Raw genomic sequence first — 27,266 nt, forward strand, 5'->3', positions numbered from 1 at the left:
TTTAGGCCAGGTTACTTGTAGATGTAGCTATACTGAATGATATCAGCATCAGAAGGAGGAACATGACAAGGTGGAGAAATACCAAGGGCTGAGACAAGAACTCTAGAAGATGTAGAGGGTGAAGGTAACAGTGGTCCCAGTGGTAATAGACAGCCCGCAAGAAGGGAAATTTTTTTAATATGTTTTTTTTCTTTTGAATTGCTAAAACATGTCGAATGTGACATGTGTTTTTTTATTCAGTCAAGGATATTTGTCTGTATTAAAATTTAAATTTCAGCTTTTTGTTGGTTTCAATAACCGCAGTTAAATATCAGTCATTTGTCAACATAATGTATATAAAAATCACTGATAACCCTGTATTTGTGCACCTAAAAGGAAATTAACAAAATATTGTTTCATATTTTATTACTGAAGCTGTAATAGTAATACACCGTCAGAGAATATCTATAAAGGTGTTTTTTGGGATTTTAAAAAAAAACTTAATTTGAACCACTATATTTGGATGGGATTTATTGCTTTTAATAGTGCAGTTATTTTAATCCAGTTCAGAACATTTATCATTATGGTTTCATTTAAAAATTAAAGACAAAATTTAGCTTTTGTATGTAAATGGAGGAAAACGTTTGTGCCAGTCTGATAGGCAAATGCCATTACTTGGAATTCATCATTTGGGAAGCTTGAGGGCCCAATTTCAATCTGCTCCTTCTACCCTTCCAATCTGTGATGAGTGTATTTCCATGAGGAATTACACTTGAGGTTGCTGAAGGGTCTAAAAGGCTAAAATAATAATAATAATAATAATAATAATAATAATAATAATAATAATAAAAAAGAAAGAAAAAACAACCCTGAAAGCTTTGGGAAACCATCAGTGTTCTGTGACAGAAAATGGAAATTATAATCAGCATCCCTGGCATTGATACTATCATATCTATTCATAGATGTATCAAGATCCCATCCATCAATTATTGGCAAATGGGTTTACTCCATTTCAGCTTCAGTCACCCAAAAATAGATACACACAATTTCGCCTTATTGTTAAGGAAGTCCTAAAATAGTAATGCAGAGCTTTTTGTAAGTGCTGGACTTTCCTCTATATTGGAGTTACAAAAATGGTGCTGAACCTTGAACAAGTATGATTAGTAGTAGTAATAATTTTGGATGGCTTTTATTGGGTACCCCTTGCTAGTACCAGGTTGTATTCCCTTTTCTTTGTGGCACAGATTACCGGTCATGGCAGATGGATGCTCTCCTGGTTCTCTGGAACAAAACTGAATTGAATTAAACAGATTTTTACAAAGGGCTGGAAACATTCCTCAATTTTTTTCACAATAGCATCACACTGTACCTGCACATCAATGATGTGAATCTCCTGTTCCAACAAATTCCTAAAGGTGCTACACTAAATTGAGATCTGGCGACTGTTGGGGCCATTTGAGTACCAGTAAATTCATTGTCATGCTCAAGCAACCCATTTGAGATGATCTGAGCGTTATGACATGTTGAGCTTATCCTGCTAGAAACAGCCATAAGGAAACGGGCACATTGTGGTCATAAAAGGATGGACAATACTCAGATATACTGTGATAAATGCAAAATTACTAGTAAAAGTGTGCTAAGAAAATATTCCACACACCATTACACCACCACTCACGTTGATACAAATCTGGATGGATCCATGCTTTCATATTGTTAGTGCCAAATTTTGACGCTGCCATGACTGTTGCAGCTGATATTGAAACTAATTAGTCCAGGCATGTTTCTTTTTCTTCCTCCATTGTCTTCTATTGTCTAACTTTGGTGAGCCTTTATGAAATGTAAAGAAGAAGGGGCTTGGATTATCTCAGAAAATAAATGCAGTTTATGAACAATTTTTGGTGCTCGTTTGTTGGAGGTTGCAAGATAACCTTGGAGATATAAAAAATTCTACTTTTGATGTATGTAAGTTCCAGTTTTTAGTTATAAAAGGACACAGACACACAGAAGGAGTCCAGAGGCACGTTTGTGCTTGAGAATAGTACATCTGTTGTTGGACACTGTTAAAGGCCAACAGTTTGTGCTTGGTTACAGTCGTTCACACAGTCAATATTTACACAGAGTTATAGAATATACAACATTACAGCCATGTTACAAAGCAGTTTACATTCATATTTGATAAAGGTCGAGCAGCATCTGTGGCCTTCTGTCACAAACTGGCACAATATAACCTGTAAGGAGCTAAATATCTGTTCAACTCTTTTCTTATAAGACAAGCAAACAAACAAACAGAAAAGACAGCCCATTTAATCACCAGAAGCATTTAAAGCAGAGGTTTATGAAAGTATTTCATTTTTAATTTGTTTAAATTTGGCCTTTGAAACTCAGTGAAAGGGAAAAGTCATATAATTTTTTTTTTTTTAAGCAGTACAAAAGAAAAATATTTTTGCCCAAGATAACAGTTAATGGAACAATAATGTTGGCAAAAAACCCGAAAACACATTGAAGAAGTAAACCATGACTCCCGTAGTGAATTTTGTTTGAAGACATTATGTTCTAACAGAAAACTCCCTATTGGCAGGTTAAATCTATTCATATCTTATTTTTGGATTAATTTCAAAGGAATTTTTAAGCTATGGTACCATGGTATTTGCCACATCTACAGTTTTTTCCACTGATGGTTTTATTGTATTTTTTCATAGAAACAGTTGTGGAGACTTTGGACCATTTGAAAAACTAATAGACAGTGTTTAGAATTCATATGAGTCAAAAGACTTACATCTCATGAATTGAGAACTCTGGAGAAAATGGAAACAATTGGAAACAATTGGCCCATCTCCTTTTGTATCTTTCTAGCAATGTTAATAACATCCAGGCTTACCTTTATTAAGATACTCTGTTTGGTCTTAGTTGGTCATTTGAGGAAGATAAATCAGGAGTCCAATACTGTAGCAGAAGAGGCTTAGTGGACATGTAACTTTATTGGTCCTGTTGTGGAATAACTAAGAGTTTTTAGAAATTTCATGAAGTTGTTGCAACAGTGATATCCTGCTAAATTACCACGCTCAAGTTCAGTGAACCCTTCAGAACAACTGACGAATGTTTTTAAAGGCAGACTGCATGGCTAGGTGCTTGCTTTTATACATATGTGAGCAATGGGACTGAATGAAACAGCTGATTTCATTGGGTAATAAAGTAGGGGCAAGTTTTATTATTCTTCAGTTCATCTTTTAATGTTGTTCACTGGGAAATAAAGACAGATGGTATCAGAATAGGCCCAAGCTAGACCATGACACTGACCTGGAAATGTGTGTTTAGGTTCTCGATCATCCAAGTAATGCTAATCTTATGAGCTTAAATAAAGAATGCAACTTAAAGAAGTCCAATTGCCTTCATTTTTCAAGATTCTAAGGTCTGAACTGAATAAGCAAAAGACAGATAGATGGCTAGATGGATGAGATATAGCTACATTTGTGGAATTTAAAAAATGTCTAGCTATAATTGGAAGATTTATATTGGGAGGATGCATAAGTCCACGTAAAATCTTCAGGAAATGATGCGTATTTCATAATGGAATATAGTGGTTAGCCATTTGTTTAAAATTTTCAACATGCTGAGTAATATATTGGAATCAGTGGGAGTTCCTCAGACTCAGAAAGGGCAAAAGTTAGCTTTTCAATATATTTAACATTGTGAGGGTGTTGTTTAAACCCAACCTTTTAAAATGCCTCCAAAGGAGGGGTAAAGGTTGGTTAAAAAATTTGAATAATGTGTTAACTTGAAAGTTACAATTACCAAAATTACAAAAAGGAATACAATCAGTGAGTTGTAAAAAGTGATTTATGGTTGCTTTTCTTCTTTTTGCGTTTCCTCTGCCTTACATATCAGTGCAACCCTAAAAGTATTCTGATAATAATAAATGCTAATTCTCTGTTCATAACCCTGGCTTACCCAATAAAGTTTCCCAGTGGATTGCTCTGAGGATAATTTCTTTTGTTGGGAAAACTGTAATTGAGCATTACTTTGGATCTTATGACGAAATGTAGTTGCACTTAGCCAATTGTTAGCACTTTTTTAGGGCATGGCCAATGTTCTTACATATGTTGTTGAAAAACAAAACAAAACTAAATGGACATAACTGAAACTTATTTCAGGCATCCAACCAAATACCTCGTTGAAAAACATCCAATGACTTTGAGATGAGGGAGCAGTTCACCAAAACAAAGATGTTTCGGGGTAGCACTCTGTGGACAAGAGTGGATGTTGATGTTTACACATAGCTCATTTGGGGATCTGGGGAGTCTGAGCAAACCATGTATCTTCAACCTACCCTTCTGAACCGCTTTATATGTCCACGTAAGTATAATAGCAATGAAAATTCATCCCAACGACTTTAAGTCAGAAGTCTGTCATTTAAATAAAGCACATTATGGTTAAAAATTGCTACTGTTTACAAATATAATTAAATAATTGAGGTCATTTTTTAAAAATTAAATCTGTCATTTCTAAACTGTTAGTTTTGACACATAAATTTGCAGGCATAATTTTTTTGTTTTTGTGTCTAAGCACTTAGACTTATCAAAAGAACACTGACATATTTCATATACTTTTTGTACATTTCTAGCTGCTTAATGCATGCATTCATAGGAGGAAAAGAGACAGATGAGGAGCTGAAACGAGGACAGAGAGAAACCAGTTCAGTGGGAGGGAACAGAGGGATTGTGGGATTGCTGGTCGGGTGAAGCAGTGATGCAGCTCAGAGAGAAAGGATCCTCTAATCGAAGGATTTAAAGAGGCATAGATGTCAGGAACACCAAGGCTCAGCCCCCCCTCCAAAAAAAGGAGCTTATCTGCAGTTTTTGAAACAGAATGAAATTGTGTCTACTTTTGATTCGTTTTCTTTCACATCTCTATCTCTGATATGTATTCACCTTGTGCAGGTCGTTTTTCAATCAGCCAGCTGCACCAAATTGGTATGTTGATGAAACTCCTGCCAGGGGAAACCTGAGAGTTGGAATTACAATTAGGCAATTAAATTTTAGACTTAAAGAAACAACCTTTGGTAATAACAATTTGAACAAAGGAACTAATTAGTTCATAATTAACAGAAAATTAAGAGCAAACATTATGTGTGGAAACACATACGAAATGTTGATATTACTTGTGGGAAATATTCCTACCTTCCAAAAATAGTAAGTTTAGCCTTTTATTTATGTTACTTAACCCAGACCAGAAACACATTGATTCTTTTCTACAACAAGCTGTCAAGGCACATAGTGGGATACTTAAGGGCAAGAGAAAAGGGATAGTGCAAGACTGGATCAGCATGAGGGATGTGCTCATTATGCTTATTTATGCTTATTCATTATTTAGACATATCTTACTAACACTAAGCCCACCATATTAGGTCAACAGAAGCAGACCACCTGATTTGAATGTTGTCAATATAACAGGTGGCCATTATAAGTTGTCATATATATTGCCAGTAGTTGATTTCCCATTGAGAATACAAAGCATGCATGGTTACGGGATGTTTTTTTAACTTAAACTTGGTAGTAGTTGGTAGTTGGTTTGGATTGGGGTCACATCACGTTCACACCATAAACGAACCGCTAAGGAGTTCTTTTGAAACCGTACTAAGTTAAAGTTTTTAACTCCATAAGTTAATTGCGAAGATTGTTTATTACTAAACCTTACCAAGAAGTTTAAAGGTTTTAACTTGTTTCAAAAGGTGCAACCTTTATGGAAAATGTGTGCGGTCTACATTCCCATAGAAACTGTGCTTCAAGTCCTGCCTTTCATAATTTCCTTACTACTTGGGAAGTGCTGAGTGTACACAGACAAGCTAGCATCTTCAGTGCAAACCACAGATAACCATCGTAATTTGCTAGGAACCAATGCCAAATGAGTTTTTTTGATGGAACACTAAATAGATATTTGCAACCAGTTTCATGTAGCGATAGGCAGCATCCACTCACCAACCCATCAGGGAACACAATTTTTTTCCTGGTGACCCCAAGGGGGGGGCTGATCCAAAGGACTGTCTGATTGAGGCCCGATATTTTTAACTACCTGCTCTTCCCAACTGTTTCATCTTGCTGGAGGAACTTCCTGTCTATTCCTATGGCATAGGTCTTCGAAGGAAGGCACTGAAGCCGTTGATTGAATGAAGAGAAGATTTTTAACCGTTAAAGTATATTATTTTAATCATGTTTAATTATAAACACCCTGCTACTTTCTACCTGGATAGAAGACGAATATGTTAGAAATGGATGGATGGTTACCAGATTCTGTGGAACTTTTGAACAACAACAGTTGAGTTTTAGGGAACTTAGCTGTGTGACCTGAATGAATCCCAGTACATAAGGAGCAGAGAGAGGAAACAGGGCCGACTGCAGTAAACAATTTGATTGGCAGTTTGGTGGGTCAAAGGAAGTCGAGTGGGACAAAGCATTGCAAGCAGTTCACTGGCATTTGGATGAAAGGGCATTATCATTGCAGTACATTCATTTTCTGACTTTATTGTGTATGCTTCTGCCCTTGGTTTTAATCAGCTGTGATTCTTTTTAGCTCATTTTGACTCCAGCAATGACAATTGTGTTATGATTTTCCATGTGTTTGCTTTTTCTAAACATCTGTTCAAATAATCTATTGCAGCTTTACTAGGTTCACTTAAGTGAAATTTTATTTATATTCCACCAGTGGAACCACAGTCTTCTCAAGATGCTCATTTTAAGCATGGAATATTAAAGACCACCTCCAGCAGACCAAGCAGTGGGTCGCCGTTTTCCCACAATTTCCAGATGGCTGAGATCAGTGTTTACTTCCAGTCAGACTGAAAACCAATGCTTGAAATGTTCAATGTAAAAAGATGTGGATTAGTTGTTCCTAGGATTTGGGAATTCTTGGGTTTAACCCTATTTAGGAAGGCCTGAACAAAGGTTAATGTTGTTGGAGCCTTTAGAATTAAAGTGAACTCAGTCTGCTGACAGCTCTGGATATTTTGGCTCTATGATGAATCGCAAGGACAGGTCAGGTGCTTGTTGATAGTGTAGAGGCATAATGTCTATCTAGGGAGTTGATGCAGGATTGCGTAGGCCAGCCTCTGCCTCTTGGAATGATGTAGCCCTATTCCCAGTGGTGTGGTAACACCAAACTCAAGGTGAATTGTGGCCTGACAAACAAAAGCTAGAGTGTAATGGAGTGCTAGAAAGAAGTTACTGTAACATCAGTAAGTAAGATATCAGGAGGGTCTATGACTTTGCTCACTTAAAGCCCATTTTATGTTTTGTCTTCATATAAAAGAGAAGTTGAATCATTTAGCTCTGGTTTGTCCTTCATCAGGCTAATCCAGAGTCTATGAGGCAATCTCAGCTGTAAGGCTTTCAAATTTGTAATTTGAATTTAATTTGAAAACTTTTTTAAATGTACAGATGTGGTACCTCTTGGTGAGGTTTCATGTGACTTTATGGTGAACACAGCATTACATTTAGCCTAAGCCACCATTTGGTTGAAGTTTGGTAGTTTTGTTTGGTTGGAATCCAAAGCTACAAAATCTAAGTAGATACAGGGTAAATTTGGTAAATGATTTCAATTTTCATTTCCAGAAGCTTCCATCTTTTTTAATGTCTGTGGACTGGAACTCATCCCAGATGGCATGACTTCATAGGCAAGGTATAGCTACAGTCTGCAAATGAGGACTTTGTGAGAACAGAAAGACAGGGAGGGTTCAGTTAGCTGATTTGTGCACAGAAATATGAATTAATAGACTACTAGTCATGACTAGTTCACAAACTGCCGTAAGACTGTGTTTGGAAGGGTTGACAAGATTTCTCACAAAACATTCAGTGGCGCTATGAACTCAGGAATCAAGATCATATTTTAACAGTATAAGTGACAAGATGAGCTTCTTTTAAAAAAGAAATTCATGGTGGAGGGCAAACGTAGTGCCCTAAATCCATGTAAAAGTCTATGAATAAACTATTCACTTGTGGAAGTTATTTGGAATTCAAAGCATCCATTAAAGTTATTGAAAAATGGCATATCTACCTAATGAGTTTTGCTTTAATGTAGCCAATCATATTTTAATGATATTTCTTCCATCTGTAATTGAGTTTCAATAAAAAAGACTTGGTAGACTGAGCAAAGATGAATAAAATAAGATTAATATTAGAAGCGTAAAATAACGACCTGGTCTTTGTGTCTGTATAACTGGAAAAATTGCAATGTGATAAATTTATGGCTTCAGTAAGGTGATAAAGTGATCAAAGAAAAGGAAGTAAATCACTCAAGTTTTCATTTTATTCAAACATTCGTGTGTTAGCTTGAAAGTAGGGATCCTTTCTCTGATGTTTCTTTCTAAATTGGATACAGTTCATTTGAAATACCTTGTTTTTTATGTTGCCTCATTATCCCACATTTAACTCTTGTCTTTTTCTCCTACTGATCCTTTTATCACAGTTACAGCTTCGGCCCTTGTCTCAGATTCCCTTGCTCTCTATTCTCCGCCAATTAAAAAAAAATTAAAAATAGCAACAAAGCATCTACCTTCTAATATGAATAATTTGACCACATCTACTTCTTGCCCACCTCTGTGTTTTCTGTTTTGCATTCCTCCAATCTGGCTTATTTTCAGATAATCCAAAGCAAATGCACATTTTCATAACAGTGTTTGAAATTTCTCAAGCTTGCATCATGCATCCAAATTGTATCCCCCCCAGCTTTTCTTTTAATCGATTTAACAGTGGCCTAAAAATTCATACGCTTTCTGTAAGAGAGCACATTTGTAAACCACTGTGAATTATATTTTTGAGTTACATGTTTCATCTGTGGATTGAAGATGGAGAAAAAGCCCTGTGCTGACTAGATTTTAAACTCCATTTCTTTTGGTAATTTTTTTTTGTCCATAAAAATGTGCCTACTTAATCTGTTCTCCATACAGGCCTGCCCGCTTTTTTTAAGTGTCACAGATCCTTCAAACACAATTTCACCCTCAAAGCATGTCTTTACAGTGTGGGAATTTTCCATCACAGCAAGGTCATGTCCTCAGAAAGATGCAGTTTCAGTTGTTTAAGAAGACTTTGAGTCATTCAGCAGCTCCTCATCGTTTCTCCTGTCATTCTTCCTCTTCTAATCCCCAATCATCCCCGCCTTCTCCTCTATATTTGGGCTCTTTAATCCCCCCCATTGGCTCCCTCTCACTCGTGCCGTTTCTATTTTCTCACACATCTTTAGGTCTTCTTTTCTTCTGTCTCCATGTGCAATCTTTTGTCCTCTGGGAGACAAAAGAATATTCTTTTCCTTCCTTTCTCTTCCATGTCTTCCTCTCCTCCATCCCTCTTCGGCATCTCACACATCAGTGGCGTTGAGGCATGTAGACACCACATCCTGCGTTTCAAGGACTATCTTCTTTGCCCTTCTGCCTCCCCCTCCTGCCCCTCCCCCAGCGGGATGAATGCTGTCCAGTCGGCCACCCCTTTCCCTCTCGCCGCCACTGCGACATTTAAAGACAGCGAGAAAGGCAGCGCGGTAGTTGCGGTTCATCCAGCCGTAAAGTAGTGGGTTTGCAAAGGTGGAGCACATGGCAATCACGTGGAAGACGGTGTAGAGCAGGCGGAAGTCCCGCATGTCCAGCACCGCGCTGTCAATATCGGTGGCCAGCTGGAAGGCGTGGAAGGGAAGCCAGCTCACGGCAAACACCACCACCATGGTCACCAGCATCTTGGTGGTTTTGCGGCGTCGGCGGTGGCGTTCGGAGGCGACGCTGCTGTTGACACCACTCTCTGCTGGACTGACATGACCACGCAATTTGGACCAGATGCGGGCGTAGGCAAAGGAAATGATGGACAGGGGGAGGAAATACTGCAGGATAAGCATGGAGATGCTGTAGATGGTGCCATCTGTGTTTGTCCCGGGCCATTTCTCCATACACGCCTATGACAGAGGACAGAATGGGATGTTTGGTTGAGTTTAGTCTGTGTTACATGAAGGTACACTTTAAATACCATGGTTAGGTTAGCCTCTTAATATCCCACAGGTCACTGGATTTAATTTTAGCCACATGGTTAAAAAGGCAAATCTCCAGAAACTAGAAGATGTAACATTAAAAATGAAGTCACATTTTGCCATTACAGTTTTTCTGCGCAATGTTTTTTTTTTCTTTTCCCTTTGGGTATTCCCAATAGATGAGAAGTCCATACAAAATGGCAAGTCAATGTTTGCTCCAATCCAAAGGTAATCAAGATTATGTGATATATGATCAAAAGCTTTAGAAAAGTTACTAAAAAATTGGATTCTTTTGGCGACTAGATCAGAATTTTGACATAGTTTACATTTGATTGCAGTGACTGGAGAGGCTGGGATTATGAACAATAGGAATAAGGTGGAAACAAGAGTTTGGAGAGGAATGGATGTAAGGAAAGAAAAGAAGGAAAGAAGGATGAGATAAAAGAGGAGGCAACGTGAGGGATGTGAGCAGCACCAGGAAGATCAAAGGGAAAGAATGAGGAGGGAAGTGAGGGGGCCGATCTGTACAAATATTTGATTCAGAAACATGGTGTTGTAGGTGTGTGACTGCATATACCTGTATGGTATGTCCAGGCTCCAGTGTGAAAGAGCCGTACTCTCTGAAGATGGCAAGAGGGCTAGCCAGGATGGCACTCAGCACCCATGTCAATGCTATCACTGTAAAACACACGTCCTTACGCATCCTGGTCTCCAGGTGGTACACGATACACCTGAAATGCAAATTGGTGCATACCAAATATTTATATAAACTTGAAATGTTCACATGAGGCGCACTTTATAGTTTCTTTTTCAACAGGTCAGGACACAGAAAACCACTGATATTATATCAGTTTCCTGATTTTTAGATTGCATTAGTTATTACCAGGAAGTTTTGTCACACTTTATTCAGAAAATCTTACTTTTCAGGGGGAACATTTGTAGCTATTTTTACAAGTTTTCAAAATCTGACAGTAACCTTCTGCATTCAAAAGTTGATCAATTCTCACCATATCCCCAACACAGCAGCCCCAAACGACAGTCTCCACTGTGTTTTACAGATGGCTGTAGACACTGACTGCTGCTCCTGACCTCCTCTGTTTTATAAAGATGATGATTTGAACCAAAAGCTTCAAATTCAGAATCATCACTCCATGAGACCTGTTGCCAGTAATTTTCAGTCATTTTTTTATGTAATTTGGCATACCTCAGCTTTGTTCTTTCCCTTTTTCCCTTCCTTACAATAAACGAACAGTAGATGGATCAGCTGAAAGGCCAAATGGATCTCTCAGGCCTTTTGTCAGGATTTTCCCTATTTCTGAATTAATCAGTGCATTTACACAAACCTTTCATGGATTGAATGACCATGAAAAGAGGCCACAATAAATTGATTAGAAATATAAAAGATGGATTTAATCTCACCATAATGTCACCCATTAGTCAGTAAAGTCTCATTTTGAAGCTGGCCAAAGTGCAAGACCCAAGATAGAAAATTATGCAGCGACACTGCTCAGATAGAACAACGTCATCGTATAGCAATAAACACTTTTTGTGTGGTTGACACTACCTTAGAGTAGCGGTCCCCAACCCCCGGGACATGGACCGGTACAGGTCCTTGAGTCGTTTGGTACCAGGCCACGAGAGTTGAGGCTCGGGTGTAAAATTTATAGTTTTCAGGGTTTTTATCGTTATGTTTTTGATCGTTTTTATCGTTAACTCGGTTTCCCTTGGTCTTTTCCCGTGTGTTAAAAAGATATATATATTTTTTGGTACCGGTTCTATTTTGTTGTATTTATCCGCGACACCTTAAAGACCGGTCCGTGAAAATTGTCGGACATAAACCGGTCCGTGGCACAACAGAGGTTGGGGACCGCTGATATTAGAGGAAACTTAAAATGAAACCCCACAAAAGTAAGCATATATGTGAGTTTGGAAGTCATGCTGACTGTAATGTACAATCTGCGTAAACAAAGATGACAAAGAAAAATTCTCAGCAGGCTCATCTAGCAAGTAGCTAAAACATGCAACACCAACCCTAAACTGGGTGCATTGTTTGTGCAGTTTTTTTGTAGGCCAAGATCAAGTCCTTCTTTACAGCCAGAATCAATGCTGCAAATCTTTCCGTTTGTGGTCAAATCAGCAACACTCATGAACATAAAAAACACCCAACAAGCCAGTAGTGAAGGCCACTCACCAATTAATGTAAGCCGCATTGCAAAAAACTCATATTTCCAAATGTGTTTGTTTTGCTGGTTACAACTGAGGCTCTTTTCTAATCTACTGAATATGGAAGTCAATAAGAAACTCTTAACACTTAAGAAAAAACTTAAGGATAAAAGAATGAAACTCATTACTCTGACTCTCAAGTTTCTTGATCAAGCCTCCAGTGAGTACAGTGGTTTCACATACTCAGCACAAGTCTAGTGGGTCTCTGTGGTGATTTTGGCAGCCATCTGTTTATTGCTGCCCAGATTAAATTATAAAAAACTTCTGGTAAAACGTATTTTAGCTTTTACAATCCCTGCTGATAGAGAAAACAAAAACAGGGTGTAACATGAAATCATTATGGATGAAGTTTACAGCTGAGGCATCCTGACACTGAGGTTTTGTTTGGGCTTTGTGCTTTGGCACATCCAGCATGAAACATAATGAAAGTTACATTAAAGTTACAGCTTTAATGTAGCGTGGGTAGAAGAAAGAACTCTGTGGGCACATCACATTTAATTAAGTTTAATTAAATACTGCTGAAGCACAGAGCATGAACTCAGAAATTTCTCTTTGAACAATACTACATTAATTTACATGGTGAGTTAGTTTTAACTAAAGAAGGACGCCAGACACATTTGTACTTTCAGCAAATTTAACACCCTTATTCATACAGCCTTTAAATAAAGTTGGTCTAGTTGGTCATCATTCACCATGTAGAGGAAACGTTTTCTTTAACCCTTTAAGACCTACCATAGAACCAAGTCCGCCAGAGTTATCTTTATATTTTTACATGCTGCAGTGACATTTTTGGGAGCATTTCAAGTTGCTCCCAAGTATACATGAATACAACCATTATAGCCCAAACTTTAATAATATGTATGCGTTAAGTCTATAATAACTACATTAATTGCAACAAACTGCAATAAACTACAAAAAATTAAAAATCGTTTTTGTTTTTGTTTTTTTTTACATATATTTGTAGGTAAAGAAATTAAAGAGGTTTGTCCCGCAAAACTGTAAATACAAAAAAGTTGCACAAAATAGTTTCTAACAACAGGAAATGTATTTTGAGTGTCTTCATAGTTTTGTTTTTGAGATACACCAATTTTTATATACTGCTGGAAAAATAAAAATAAATATTATAATGCAAATTTGCGGGAAAAAAAAAAGCATTTGCATCAAAATAAACTATATCCGGCAATTTGAGTTCTAAGCATCCTAGAAACTATTCAGACAAGCATGAAGTCAAGCAACACCAGTGCAGGCTTATAAGGTCCCGAAGGTAAAAAAACAAAAAAACAACAACTACATTTTCCACAAAAATGACATCACTTCCGGTTTTGGCCAGGTCATGGTGGACACACTATAGTTCGCGCTGACGTCTATTCCAAAGTAGGAAGTGTTACGAACAGCTGATCGAATCGGCAAAGCGTGTTTCTGGAATATTATGTTTTTGTTGCTGCAAATGCTTTTTATGCTGTTTTTGCAAAGCTATATGTGGAAGGAAACTGTGACTTAGGACAAGCTGATGACATAAAATGTAAGTACAACTCCTCCAGTTTCATATACAAAAGAATTATTGTGCTATCTTAACTGGTTCCGGATCTACAGGGATTTAAAAATAGTTACACAAAACTGAGCGTACCCGCTCCGACCGGTTTTAAAGGGTTAAGGTAGCTATTTTCTGTCATATGTATATATATTGTTACTGGGGTGGAGGCTCATAGTCAAAGTTTGAAATAATGAGGTCAGAGTATGTACAAGTACTCCCTTATATGGTCATCTTAAGCGCACAAGGGGGCAGCCAATCACAGGTAACCTGGCTTTACGCAAACTAGTCTTGTTTCGTACAGAAGATGAACTGAGGAGCTGCTAAGAGCTGCCAGGCCAAGTGTTTGATAAATCATGGAGAGCTACTCTTGCAGCTTGAATCTTTGCTAACAGGACCGTAGGGCTGTAGCAGGAGAGCAAAGTTTTAAAGCAATATCATATTCAAATCAGAAGAGTGGACACTAAAGTGCATCAAACAAGTCTGTAGACTGACTAAATGAGGTTGATTTGACTCTCTTGATGTTTTCTCAAAAAAACAAACAAAAGAAAAAAAAAACAAAGAGCACAGATGCCTGGATCTTGAAAAGTGATCTTTTGTAAATTTGTTTGTCAGGAACCATCTGCCCAAAAAACAAATAAGCAAATGAAAATCTGCTTTACATGCAGAGGAGAGATTCGTTCGTCTGTTTGCAATCTTTGGACAGGTGGTGGAGAGAAAATAAGCATAATGGCCTGTTGCCTGTAGATACTGATGACAGCCACAGGAACATCCTAACATGTGTATACATATACACCACCACGTATAGCAAGATTGGTGCCACAGTTGCTCTTAATTAACAAGTGCTGGCCATTACCAAAAATAAATCAATCTATATTATAGTTTTTAGATGTCTGTAATGGTTTATCCACCAGTTCATGCAAGCAACATTTCAGTGCTTAACCCTTTACAGACAATGATTTCATGGTTCAGGCTTTAAAGAGTTAAAAGCCAGTCTGCAGGCTTATAGAGGTTAAAATGAATAATCTGTTGTTCATTCTAAAGTCACTGCATCACTGCACTTAACACCTACACTCCAACTGCCAAAACAGCAGGCAGCCAAAGTCTAATTGTGCCGTTAGCGGTGCAGTGGCGGTATGACAGAGTCAGAGAATCTTCACTGTAATCCTCTTTTCTCTGGGCCAGGTGTATTAAGGTGGAAATGGATTTTAGATTTGTCATTAATATGACGTCAGCTCACAGCGAGGAGGTGAAAATCTGCAGGGGAGCACAAACTGATTGCATTTTCACAAAAGATCTGAGAAACGTCATGTAGAAAACAGGATAGATGTGAAAATGTGAAGTTAATTGATTACGATGGCCATCAGAGCACGGTAATCTAGCTGTATCCTTTCCCTGAGAATAAGGGACAGTCAACGTGCAATAATAATCTCCAGCTACATACATCTGTATATATAGAGTATTGGTGGGGTTATCTCATTTCCACCCCATTCCCTTCTGAACGTTACCTCCAAATGAGGTGTACCTCGCTGTGGATGTTATATAACTTTTCATTCACTGGGATGATACTGCACTCTGTTTCAACCATTTGAAATGTAGTTCAGAGTGATTAAAAACAACAGCCCAAGATTTTCTAATTGGCAGTAAACCCAAAGTGCAAAGTGCAAAGAATGTTATTACTTAGTCATAAAGTACATTGATCTTCTTTGTTAAGTTTGACAGGTTTTATTTCTGTTTGCAGTATTTTATAAGGATTTAAATTCTTTTTGTGCTTGAAAACATTTGTTTGCAAAAGTTTCCAAATTTCTCCTCTGCAAGTATTGAAAAGAACCTTTTGACAAACATAACTAAGCAACAGAAGAGCTGCTTTTGCCGAGCTGTGGATGAACTCCAACTCTTTGTTCTGTGCTGCAGCCTTGGTGAGTTCTGCGTAGGATTACATGAACCAGTTCTCATTGTTCAGGGTCTCGTTGGCGTGGCCCTCCAGTTCACATAAGATGAACTCTGCAAGAGAACAAAGACCGCCTTCGCAGCTGCAGTCCAGGACGGTGGAGTTGGAGTTCATCTGAACGTGTGAAGCAGCTGAAGAAAACTGGATCTCCAAGATAAGTAAGTAATCTGGACAATGGGGAAAACAGGAACACGGTGCCATTCTAACACATGAAAAAAAAAAGAAATGGCTTAAATGAGCCATCAAACCTGCTTGTGTGGAGGTGGATCTACTGACTAACCAGTACCAGTACCATGAATACCTATGGACTTTATGGATACCTACAGTACAGTAGGTATCCATAAAGTCAAACGAAGCATATAAGTATAGATTGAAAATCTGTTTACTGTCACGTCAGACCATACAAAGTAGAAAAAAAAAACTCTCTTTGACTTCTTCTTTTTGTTTGATGGACTTGCCTGTTTCCAACATTATGCACTGTCATCAATTGTCCACAGATACCCAAACCACAGATAATAGTGATAGAAACACAATTAGAATCCAATGTGCCCGTCTCTGGTTATGAAGCAGGTGAAACAGGTAGCTCACCAGGAAGATCGTGAATACAGATTACATTTTCTTGAAGTGTCACCCACCTGTGGCGGTCCAGTGCGATGACGTTGAGCGTCACAGTGGAGACATGCACGGTGAGCCCCTGGGCGTAGGGCAGCAGGAAGCAAAGTGTGCTACCAAATTTCCACTCACCCTGCAGGGTGTAGACGAGGGTGAAGGGGAGGCACAGAGTGTTGACCAACAGGTCGGCTGGAGATAGACAAGAAGAAACATGTTTGGCTGTAAAAGTTCTCATGAATACATAACAGAAAACTTCCACTAAACTAAGTTATACAAATGCAACTTATGTTGCTGTCTGTGTGCCAGGAGGCACTGGAGGCAAAAGTTAAGCAAGTGTGTGCATTTTGCCTGCCTTGGATTTACTCTTGATAAAGTTGGATAGTTTAGCTTTTTCCCAACTTAAGGCACCAAATGCTATTTTCGGATCCAGCAGCATTCAATGTCTTAAGTTGTGGAATTTCATTAAGCATTGTCTGTTGGGCATATGGAGTCTTTTTTTTCATTATCGCTATCGCAGGGCATTGCTATACAGGTAAAAATGTTTCTGTTCACCGATTACTCACCCTAAAAATTTAATGCAGTGTTACCATTTAACTCATAAAGGCACAAATATAGTATGATTACGTCCCTTACTATCTTTCCCATTTTATTTTTGTGTTTTTATGTATATGAAGAAGAACATTGCTTTCTTCTTTTGTCTGCTTCTCATCACAAACACATTAAACTCATTCTATTTCTGAGGTTAATTTTCTCTGAAATTGCTGCAGAAATTCTACACCACCCACTAAACTCTCTCCTTTTGTATCTTCTCCACCATCATAGATAATTAACCGGGCATCCAGCCTTAACTGTCTCAGCTGTTTGTTTTTTTTGAGTTTTTTTGTGTTGTTTAAAAAAGACACACTTCCCCTGCAACAAGAGGGCAAAGGATAGATGAAAAGAAAAGGGAAAAAATACATGAGCTAGAGCATGCACCCATGATGATATATAAAAGAAAATTCCCCTCTCGCCCCTGCGGATGGTCAATCCTTCAAGCTCGGGTCCTCTACCAGAGGCCTGGGAGCTTGAGGGTCCTGCGCAGTATCTTAGCTGTTCCTAGGACTGCGCTCTTCTGGACAGAGACCTCCAATGTTGTTCCTGGGATCTGCTGGAGCAACTCACCTAGCTTGGGAGTCACCGCACCTAGTGCTCTGACTAACACTGGGACCACTGTTACCATCAACCTCTACATCTTCTCAAGCTCTTCTCTGAGCCCTTGGTATTTCTCAAACTTTTCATGTTCCTTCTTCCTGATGTTGCTGTCATTTGGAACCGCTACATCGATCACTACAGGTGTTTTCTTCTATGAGTTGTTGTCCTGACTCGCCCTTGCCATAGCATGTGTGTTGTACCTTGTCAATCTTTAGCTGTGAGAGCAGTCCCTTCTTCTGAATGTTTGAACAATGAGCTAATAATTGTTTCGCCATCAATGTGGATTTTGGCTCTTGAAGATTCCATAGGTCCCTCATCCTATTCATGTAACACCTTCCGTTATTTGCGTAGTAGTATTCCAACAATGCCCTGTTTTCGTCTCTTGCCCACTGATGCCTTCTTGTTCCAGTAATCCATTTCTCATCGGGTTGACCTGGTTCCTCAACACCTGGCCCGGACCTTGTTGATCAAGGCTTCATATTTATCTCTCTCGCTCATGTCTGCGGTAGGCTTGCTTAGCATGGGGGATCTAGCCTTTAGGACCCTTACTGGAGACAGATGCCCCAGGCAGGAATCGAATCGAATTGCGACTCCCGCTCCGAAAGTGTGCAGTCTTTGACCTACCACACTTCGAAAAAGGTTCAGGCCAAGGTTTTGCATTTCATGCCTGCTTTCTTCTCATTAGCAATTTACTAGGAAACAAAAAATGCATATTAATTATTATTGTTTTCAAAAGATTTTTTAAATTTACTGTTTTACAAAACAACAACAACAACAACAACAACAACAACAACAACAACAACATCATCATCATAAACCCCACATGAACACCTGGGATATGTTGGCTTTCACGTTGGTTTATGGCTTCAGCTTTTTCCAAGTGTTTCATCTGTCCTGTTATTGTCCAAGTTCTCAAAATGTAGTCATTATCCCAAATACAGAAAAAAAATGGAAGGGTTGTTGTTTAATGCAGTGGTTTTATTTGTGATCCTGACTATACACAATACTTTTGTAACACTGAGATCAGCTTTCTTTTCTTTTTCTTTTTTCACTCAAACACAATCGGCTCATTCCATTAAAGATGCCACAATTTTTCAGTGTTACGGTTGATGTGAGCCCAACTGTTGCTTAAGATGCTTTGTTTTAATTGTAAATGTATGACTCTCATAACATCCAGTTTGTTACACATAAAGCCCTCTTGATGTAACATTTAGCCAAAATATTGACTTCAGACTACAACCAACTCAGACAAATGGCTCCACAAGCTTAAAAATGACTAGCAGGTGGAACAACTACATAACTGGGTCCAAGGTGTCAAGAAAGAAAGAAAGAAAAAGAAAAAAGTAAGGAACTTTGATTGTGTAGTTTACTTTACACCTCCATCACTTTGAGTTTTGACTCAAAAAAATCATATTGTGCTGTAGCTGTAGTCTCTTTTCAGCTCAGCAACTTTCTGACACCTGGGCCCTGTTTCAGGAAGCCGGTTTAGAAAACTCAGAGTGAAAAACGACACTCACGGTTGAGTAACCCCGAACTGTCCAACTCGGAATATTCGGTTTCAGAAAGGCTGATAACAATTAGTTCAGTCAACGCGGAGTTGCTTTAACCCCAAGTGAAGCGCGCGGACGAGGATACATAAAGCCCTGATAAGCGGAGCACAGATTAAGCGAGTCACCATGGAGACGGAGGGAAAGAAGGCGTGGTCAATGTATTTTACAGCGCTTGAGGCCGAAATTCTGATGGCAGCATATGCCGATAACACGCAAATTCCGCGGAAAAAAGTAACACAGCCACAGCTGCGAAAGACAGGGAGCATGCATGGCAAAACATAGCCAACAGAGTCAATGCGTGAGTGTTAATATAAACATTGATCTAGGGATTTCCACCCATTTAACACGTTATTTTATCATATGTTATTTTATTTGTTATTTTATACATTTTATTTTGTGATGTGATGTGAGCGCAGGTGCAACCCAACAGGCCCCAAACGTTCCTGGCAGCAAGTAAAACTGAAATATAAAAATATAGTCCAAACAGGTAAGGTGTAATTGTATTATCCAAAATAATACATGATGTGCATACATCCTTTCTTCACAGTCACCTTTGCAGTGCTACTCATTCATTTGATAAACTCTTTACCATAATGGATTATTTTGTAGTGAAGTTATTTTCCTACTGATTTTGCCTTCCCTCAGTCTTGGTTGTCTTTGAGAGCATAATGACAATGAAGTGTAAGGTGATTGGTATGTTTGTTAATTGCCATTTGGTCCCTTGTAAGTTATAAGTGACCTGTATAAACCTCATATTCTATCAGTTGATGGTGGTGGTGTACTGCATCTGGTGCAGCCTCCTGTTGAGCCAGACCAACATGCAGTTGTGAGTAATACTCCACAGATTATATGAGTGTACAGTAGAACAGCAATGTTGTTTATTTCTTTACTACAGGAAAATAATGAAGAAACATTGACAGCTGTTACAGAGGAGGAAGCAACAGAGACACTTTATGAGGTGTACATCTTTTAATACTTTGTGTACAGGAAATACAGGCGACCAATAAAGCCAGTTGAACAAAAAATCTGTTTATTCCTCTTTCAACATGTTGAGGTGATGGGTCAAAGGAAATGATTGTGACATATGGTGTCTCTGACTGCGCTTCCATCTTGTATGTCCGTGGGAGGGTCAGGATGTTCATGGTTTGGATCACTGCTGATGTTTGGTTCAGAAGGACAGTGTTCTCCTCTAATTGTGGCAATGTTGTGAAGAATCACACATGCCACAATAATGTCACATGCCCTTTCTGGGGTGACCCTGAGTCTTTGCAGGCACTGGAACCGGGCCTTAAGCATTCCGATAGTCATTTCAATTCTGGCTCTTGTCCTGCAATTAGCCAGATTATATCGCTGCTGTGGGCCCGGTTCAGGGTCAGGGTAAGGGGTAAGCAAATAGGGTAAACATGGATACCCCCTATCACCAAGCAAGTAGCCAGTGAACTCTCCTAAGACAGAAGGATACACTTCAGTTCAAATGTCCCTGAAGCAATTGGTCTTTATATATTTTAAAGTATTCTCAACTCACCATGTCCAAATTTTGTGCTCAGTGTACATTCACGGAATATTTGTGAGTCATGGACAGAGCCTGGCCACTTGGCTTCCACATTTGTGATAATGTTGGCAGCATCATATATGATCTTCACAGTGCAGAGAACACAAATTAGCATCCATTACTATGATAAAATAATTTGTTAGTTTGAAATGCTACAGGGAACTATGTACCTGTACATTAATGCTGTGGAAAGACTTCCTGTTCACATAGTCTCCTTCATTTACTAAAGGAGCAATGACTGGAATGTGAGTGCCATCTATACAGCCAATCACGCCTGGGAACCCTGAAAATAAATGTAAAATTTAAGTAGTAGTCCAAGTATCACCACACCATAAATTAAGTTTTGGTCATCCTGATACCTGCAATTTTGTGGAATCCCTCTTTGATGAATCTTGTGGGTCTATGACCGGGGAACACCACAAACGAGTACAGGAGACGTTTCAGTGCAACTGTAACATTCCTGACTGCCCGACAGACGGTAGCCTTGGAAACGTGCTCAGCGTCATCAATATTATACAGAAAGCTCCCGTTTGCAAAAAACCGAAGTGCAATACAAATAATATGTAATGAACTGAGAGCATGTCCGCGATGTGTCACATGCGTAATATATGGCCTGAGGATGTTATCCAAATAACTTATAGATTGTGCTGAGAAACGGTAACGTTCACACAGAAAATCATCAGGAAATGATAAAATGTCCAAACGCGCTCTGATCACTCTCTCCCGGCGGAGAGCTCTGCGGAGAATTTGGGCTTCACGATCTACTGGCTCTTCAAGGAAGGGACACGCCATGTCCGACACTTCCTACTGTCAGGTTTCCGACAAAGGGGCGGAGACAGTCAGGGTTAGTTGTAGTAAACCTGCTAGGGGGCAGGTTAGCTTCACGGCGTGTGTCGTCATAGTGACTCACTCAGGCTTCAGCTGAACTCGCTTTGTGAAACCGAAAACCCAGAGTTTTCGTTAACTCAGGGTATACTTACTCAGTTTTTCCACTAAACCGGCTTCCTGAAACAGGGCCCTGCTCCCTGCCTGTGACTCCATATCAGTGCTGGTGTGTGGATTCAAATGTCAAAATGAAAATCTTTGAAAAGAGTTTCTCCTGGTAAATTCACCTGCAAATATGGAAAATCGGTCCCTATATTTACTCTGCTTGTCCAAACCCCATGTGTAGAGGTCCTATGCTCCAAACATACCCTGACATCTCTCCCGATTTTGTCAACAATAAAGTCTCCAAAAACTGGTTTGATTATTTCCTTTGGTTTCTAAACAGGTTTGTGAATATTTATTCTGCAGCTAATTAAACTGTAGAAGTATGATATATGTATGATGCCTGTGTGTTTTAATTTGATGCTAAAGGTTATTTTTAAAAACATTTTCATGTGTTTTACCTGATGTATCTTTGCCTCTTATTTCTCCCTCTGGGTCTCTCTTTACGGTTCGAATCTACCACATTTTTACTGCACTGATGGCACCAAAAGCAGGTCATATCTATTAAACAACGTTCAAGTTTTTTCAGACTAATTAAAGGAAAAATGGCAACCGCAGTAAAAACTCTGCTGCTAATTCCTGTCCGATCTTGTGTTTTTCTTGCCTACTGTTGTTATATAACCATATAATCGTCTTTTTCCTCCTTTATCCTCAATGTTCCTTTATAATTGAATTTTTACATGTCATCAATGAGAGCAGAGAAGGCCGTGGGAGCACTGAGCTTCTCAGGATTCGTTGAGTCATGTGAGGATACACGCAGAGACAAAGCGACTTGTGAGCATCTGAGCCGCTGTCCCTGAAACATCAGACATGGAGAGACGCCATCTGCCCGGAGAGCTGCAGACGGACAGATTGTACACATGATCAGTACAATCAGATTCAGTTCTCTATGTGTGAGCATCAGCGGGGGCAGCAGCTGGTGCCGAGGGGCAGTCAACATCTGTAGATTCATGTCTATCAGACACTGATGTTCTGCACATGCCTCAATTTTAATGGCAATACAAATGAAACCATGCAAAGAATTTAAAAAAAGCAAAAAACTGAAAGATTACTTTACTAATCCATGTGTAAAATAACCCCTTCTCACTTAATTTCCTTTCACTGCTCAGCTCTCACACAGTGGCTCAGCTAGAGTGGAGCGTGCTTCTGTCCTCTCAGTAAGTGAGGTAGACAGTAGACAGCGGTGAGGAGGGCTGTGCAAAACCAAAACACATACATATGCCTGACACCCGTAAACGAAGCGGCATTTGGCAGCAGTTTAAAGACGTTTTTGTCTTGTCTCGACTTTGTCTTGGTCTCGATACCCTCTGGTCTTGGTATTGTCTTGGTCTTGGTTTAGGCGGTCTTGACTACACGTCTACATATTACTTACCACACTTTGACCAGATGGTGATGCTGGCAAATTACATCCAAAAACTATATGTGTGCAATGGAAAGACACATAGAGAAAACAACACAAATATGGTCCACAGGTCCAGTTTAGGTAAATTGTAAATGGATTGGTTCTTATATAGCGCTTTTCTACTCTGAGCACTCAAGGCACTTTTCACAACTTGCCTCATGCACCCATTAACACAAGCACTATTTTCTACACTCCTATGTAAGTACTCCATCTAACATCCACACACATTCATACTCCAATGGATACACTAGAGAGCAACTTGGAGATAGTATCTTGCCCAAGGATATTTGGCATGCAGACTCCAGCAGAACCACCAACCTTCCGATTTGTAGTTGACCTGCTCTACAACCTGAGCTACAGCCACCCAAAGGTGAAGCCTAATAGACAGCTAGCAGATACAGACACCTGCATCAGGATATTGCTCAATCAAATCAGATTTCCCCATAACTCCAGTATCCAGAAAAAATATAGAGAGTTTTTATGAAGGAGGAAATTAGCTACAGTAATTACTTTTACTAGCTGTAAATTTGCTTATTTCTGCAATAAAGCTGGACATTTAAAAATGGGAGCCTATGGGGATTAACTCATTTTTTCAGCCTGTCTCAAGTTAACATTTGAGAAAGTGCAGCTTTCAGCACATCCACATTGGCTTTTATGTTACAGCCATGGGTTGGTGCTTGTGTTTGATACTGCAGTACTGCTGCCAATGTGCATTACACTAGAGTAAATCAGACTCCAAAAGGTTTGTGATCCCCTCCAGAAATAAGGTTTCTTTGAATTCAATAAATCCTGCTGCAATCCAAACAATCAAATCCTGACTGAATGCTTCCATCTGACTAAAGGCTAAATTCTGCAAAAGTCTGTATGTTTTTTAATTCCTCACCTGAAGGACTAACAGATAATCGACTCTGCACTGTTATTCTTGTTCCGACTGGACCACCTGCTCTCCTGACTGATTCTCTACCGGTGTTAGAGATAGCATAAACAACAGCTGCAGCTGTTTCAATCGAACCCTGTATTCGACATCTAATTAGATGTGACTGTTTTTTCTGGTACATGAAGCCCCCACAGGGACTGTCCCCGGAAGGAGGCCAAGGCTATTCTGCAAATCTCTGAACCATGTCAGTTTTTGATGATTAAATTTGTGATAAGGGCATTGTGCCAGATTATGTTAGGACAAAAAAGCCATTTGGGGTTGAGCTGATTCTGATGTTTGCCCAATGCTTTCCTTCGGTTTTGTAAATTTTGGCCTGCTGCTTCCTGTGATGCTTCAGGGCAAAGACAGAAAGGAATGAAGGGAGACAGAAAGAAAAAAGACAGCCAGACACACAGTGAAACATGAATCAGCTACATGAAATAAGTAAGACTTCAAATAATTTTAAGAGAATTTTGAATGAAAAGGAGCAGTCATACAAGGAAGACAGAATACCATCAATATTCATAATAACCTTGGAAAATAGAATGAAATTGTTTATTTGTGTACCTACAATCGGCACGTTACAAAGATGAAAGGGTGATAAGACCTTAGTTTATGTCCTGTTTTGTGCTTTGTTTTATTTTTTATTGCAGTAACTGATTTGTTTAATTTGCATTTGCTTTTACTTTAACTTGTTCATTTGGTTTAGGCAGTAAGAACTACTCAATAAATATTTATTTTTAGGCAATAAGAGCTACTTGGTTGGGTTCAGGTACTAAAGACAGCCCAGTTTTAGGTACTAAGAATTACTTGGTTAGTTTTCAGTATGAAGGAATACTCAGGTAGGTTTTACACGTATGGCCAATTAAGTACAACCAGCATATATTTAGACTAGCATCCTTTTAGGGTGTCAAATGCTTGCCACCCAGTGACATCTTTCGATATGTGCCAAACCCTTGTGACCCTGAATTGCATAAGTGGAGTAGAAAATGGACAAACTGATCGAGTTGGGATGTCAAAACTACTTTTTCAATGCCCTGGAATGAGAGCGGCCTGGTGATTAAGCATATTAAAGTATATGAATGAGGCAGCCACACTAGATCATCTCTTTGTGCCAGCCACAAAACTTGTCTGCTCCATCACAGCTAAAGAACTAAAGTAATAGTAGATGAAAATTCAAATGTCATTCATATTAGCTGGAAGGGTCAGTAAATGTTTTCCTCATTGTGTTAATGCTGGAGGCGTAGCTGCACCAAAATCAGACACAGTTTGTACTTTTCTGTTCTGATGTGTCGGGGTAACAATCGCACTTCAGAAGCTAGTTAGTCCGCTCAAAGTCATCCAATGTCCAATAATGAGACAACAGCCACTGCTCCCATCAAGACAACCAGACAAAACTCTCAGCAGAGAGCCTGAGAGAATTAATGAACGAGAGGCAGCAGATGAGCCTGTGGGCGAGGAAGTGCAGTGCTTGCTTTGTTTATCACACACTGCCTGACTGCTCCTGTTTTCATGCAGGGGAATTGAACCGACAACTTTCTAGCTGCTATCTTTCTACCTTCCTGCACATTTCACAGTACATCGGTCACATCGCTCGCTCTCTGTTTCCTTCTGCGTTTGATTTTTCTTTCACAGCAGCCCTGTCTTTTAATTCAAAGGGGGCTTTTTCAGATGTCGACAAACTGAAAGAGGCTCAAATATGAAAGGAATGTGCCCATTAAATGTTCCAGCGCACCCTACATTTGTATAAGCAAACTTCTCTGTATAAGCAAAACCTTTAAATCTAATTAAATTGCAACAGGACGACATAACTATTAATTTCTCCATACATTCCTTGACAGACAGACAGCATCTTGTTACAGTCAAAGGACAAATTTAGGGGCTGCACCACTGCAGTGTATAAGTGAATAAGGACTATTTTGAACTGTGAATTGGGCAAAGGAAATGTAGAGTCCAAGTAGAAAAATATGAAGCTGAACATCATAGAATAGATCTCTAAGCGACTATAAATCATGACAAATCCTGATGTGAAAACATGCTTCTGAGTGCACTGTAACAGAGAAGCACTTAAAGACCACATCTTCCATCAGTGGTAATGTTCTGTTTTGCAGTTTAAAGAGTGGACTGAACCCTCATCCACATTTTAGTCGGTCTGTTCTTTGCAGAGGTTCCACCTCTCTGGCAAGCTAATAAAATTTGGTGGGCTAATTTTTGTGTAAATTTCTTGAAAGACAAATCTCCCACTTTGCGAAACCACTGGACTGTCTGTTGACTTAGTGTCTTGTGATGCAGCCAATATCTGGACCAAGATTTTAATAACCAGTGAATTTAAGGATATCTTCCCCCTTTTGCCTCTACATGGACCATCTATTTCCATGGAACCAAACTGGTCAAATGTGATTGATCATTTAACCTCAAGAAACAAACAGAAAACAGCAAGCGTTCAGTACCAACAAACTTGTCCCCTGCCTGCAGATTCATATGCATATATTTGTTTATTACATAACACCACCTGATCTTCAGCTTGGAGGAGGAATAACATTAATCCTCAACAGAACCAAATGTCAGGGGGTTCAATAAGCATTAGTGAAGATTAGAAAACAATCTAACAAAAAAAGAACTGATAAAAAGTAGATTATAAGTTATCTGACTAAAACATTGACCAATACCAAAGAAGGTTTAAAATGATGCCACAAATTCAACCATTATTATAGGAAACCAGCAAGCATCATAGGTCAGAATTTAGGAACCCTTTCTGCCATTACTCTAATACCATGGTTTTTACCCTACAATCCCCTTAAAGCCTCAGATCCTTTCAGTAAAGGTTCATGGATTCAAGAATTCAAGTCGGTGCATTAATCTAAAGTTGCTCTTAATCTAAAGCCATATTCTATAAGAGCACTGGCCATTATGGTTGTCCATGTTTTGATAAGAACTGCAGTTTCAAAATAAGTAAAATGCTAAAAAAAAAAAAAAAAGTTTAATGGTTTATATAGTGAGGCAGCACGGTGGCACGGTGGTTAGCACTGTTGCCGCACAGCAAGAAGGTCCTGAGTTCAATTCCACCATCAGGCCGGGGTCTTTCTGTGTGGAGTTTGCATGTTCTCCCCGTGTTTGCGTGGGTTCCCTCCGGGTACTCCGGCTTCCTCCCACTGCCCAAAGACATGCAGCTTGTGGGGATAGGTTAATTGGATAATCCAAATTGCCACAATGTGTGAATGAATGTGAGTGCGAATGGTTGTCTGTCCCTGTGTGTTGGCCCTGCGACAGACTGGCAACCTGTCCAGGGTGTACCCCGCCTATCGCCCTATGACAGCTGGCTCCAGCGCCCCCCGCGACCCTGAAAAGGATAAGCGGAAGTGAATGGATG

General features: G+C 39.3%; 2 protein-coding genes across 2 annotated transcripts in view; both read right to left on the reverse strand.

Annotated features, from left to right (window-relative positions):
* LOC309698633 (uncharacterized protein) overlaps window positions 1-27,266 on the reverse strand; it is a gene marked incomplete at its 5' end in the record, with an annotated part of 421,704 nt that overhangs the window by 65,356 nt on the left and 329,082 nt on the right. The gene's annotated exons all lie outside the window — the stretch shown is intronic.
* npy2rl (neuropeptide Y receptor Y2, like) overlaps window positions 1,887-27,266 on the reverse strand; it is an 89,374-nt gene continuing 63,994 nt past the window's right edge. The window contains exons 4-6 of the mRNA XM_082526428.1: window positions 16,322-16,487; window positions 10,559-10,712; window positions 1,887-9,909 (exon numbers count right to left, since the gene is read on the reverse strand). Of these exons, the coding sequence (XP_082382554.1) occupies window positions 9,325-9,909; window positions 10,559-10,712; window positions 16,322-16,487 (905 nt within the window). The 3' untranslated portion in view covers window positions 1,887-9,324. The remainder of the gene's footprint in view (window positions 9,910-10,558; window positions 10,713-16,321; window positions 16,488-27,266) is intronic.

This window comes from Aulonocara stuartgranti, assembly GCF_965226115.1.
Source record: "Aulonocara stuartgranti genome assembly, chromosome: 3".
Taxonomy (NCBI): domain Eukaryota; kingdom Metazoa; phylum Chordata; class Actinopteri; order Cichliformes; family Cichlidae; genus Aulonocara; species Aulonocara stuartgranti.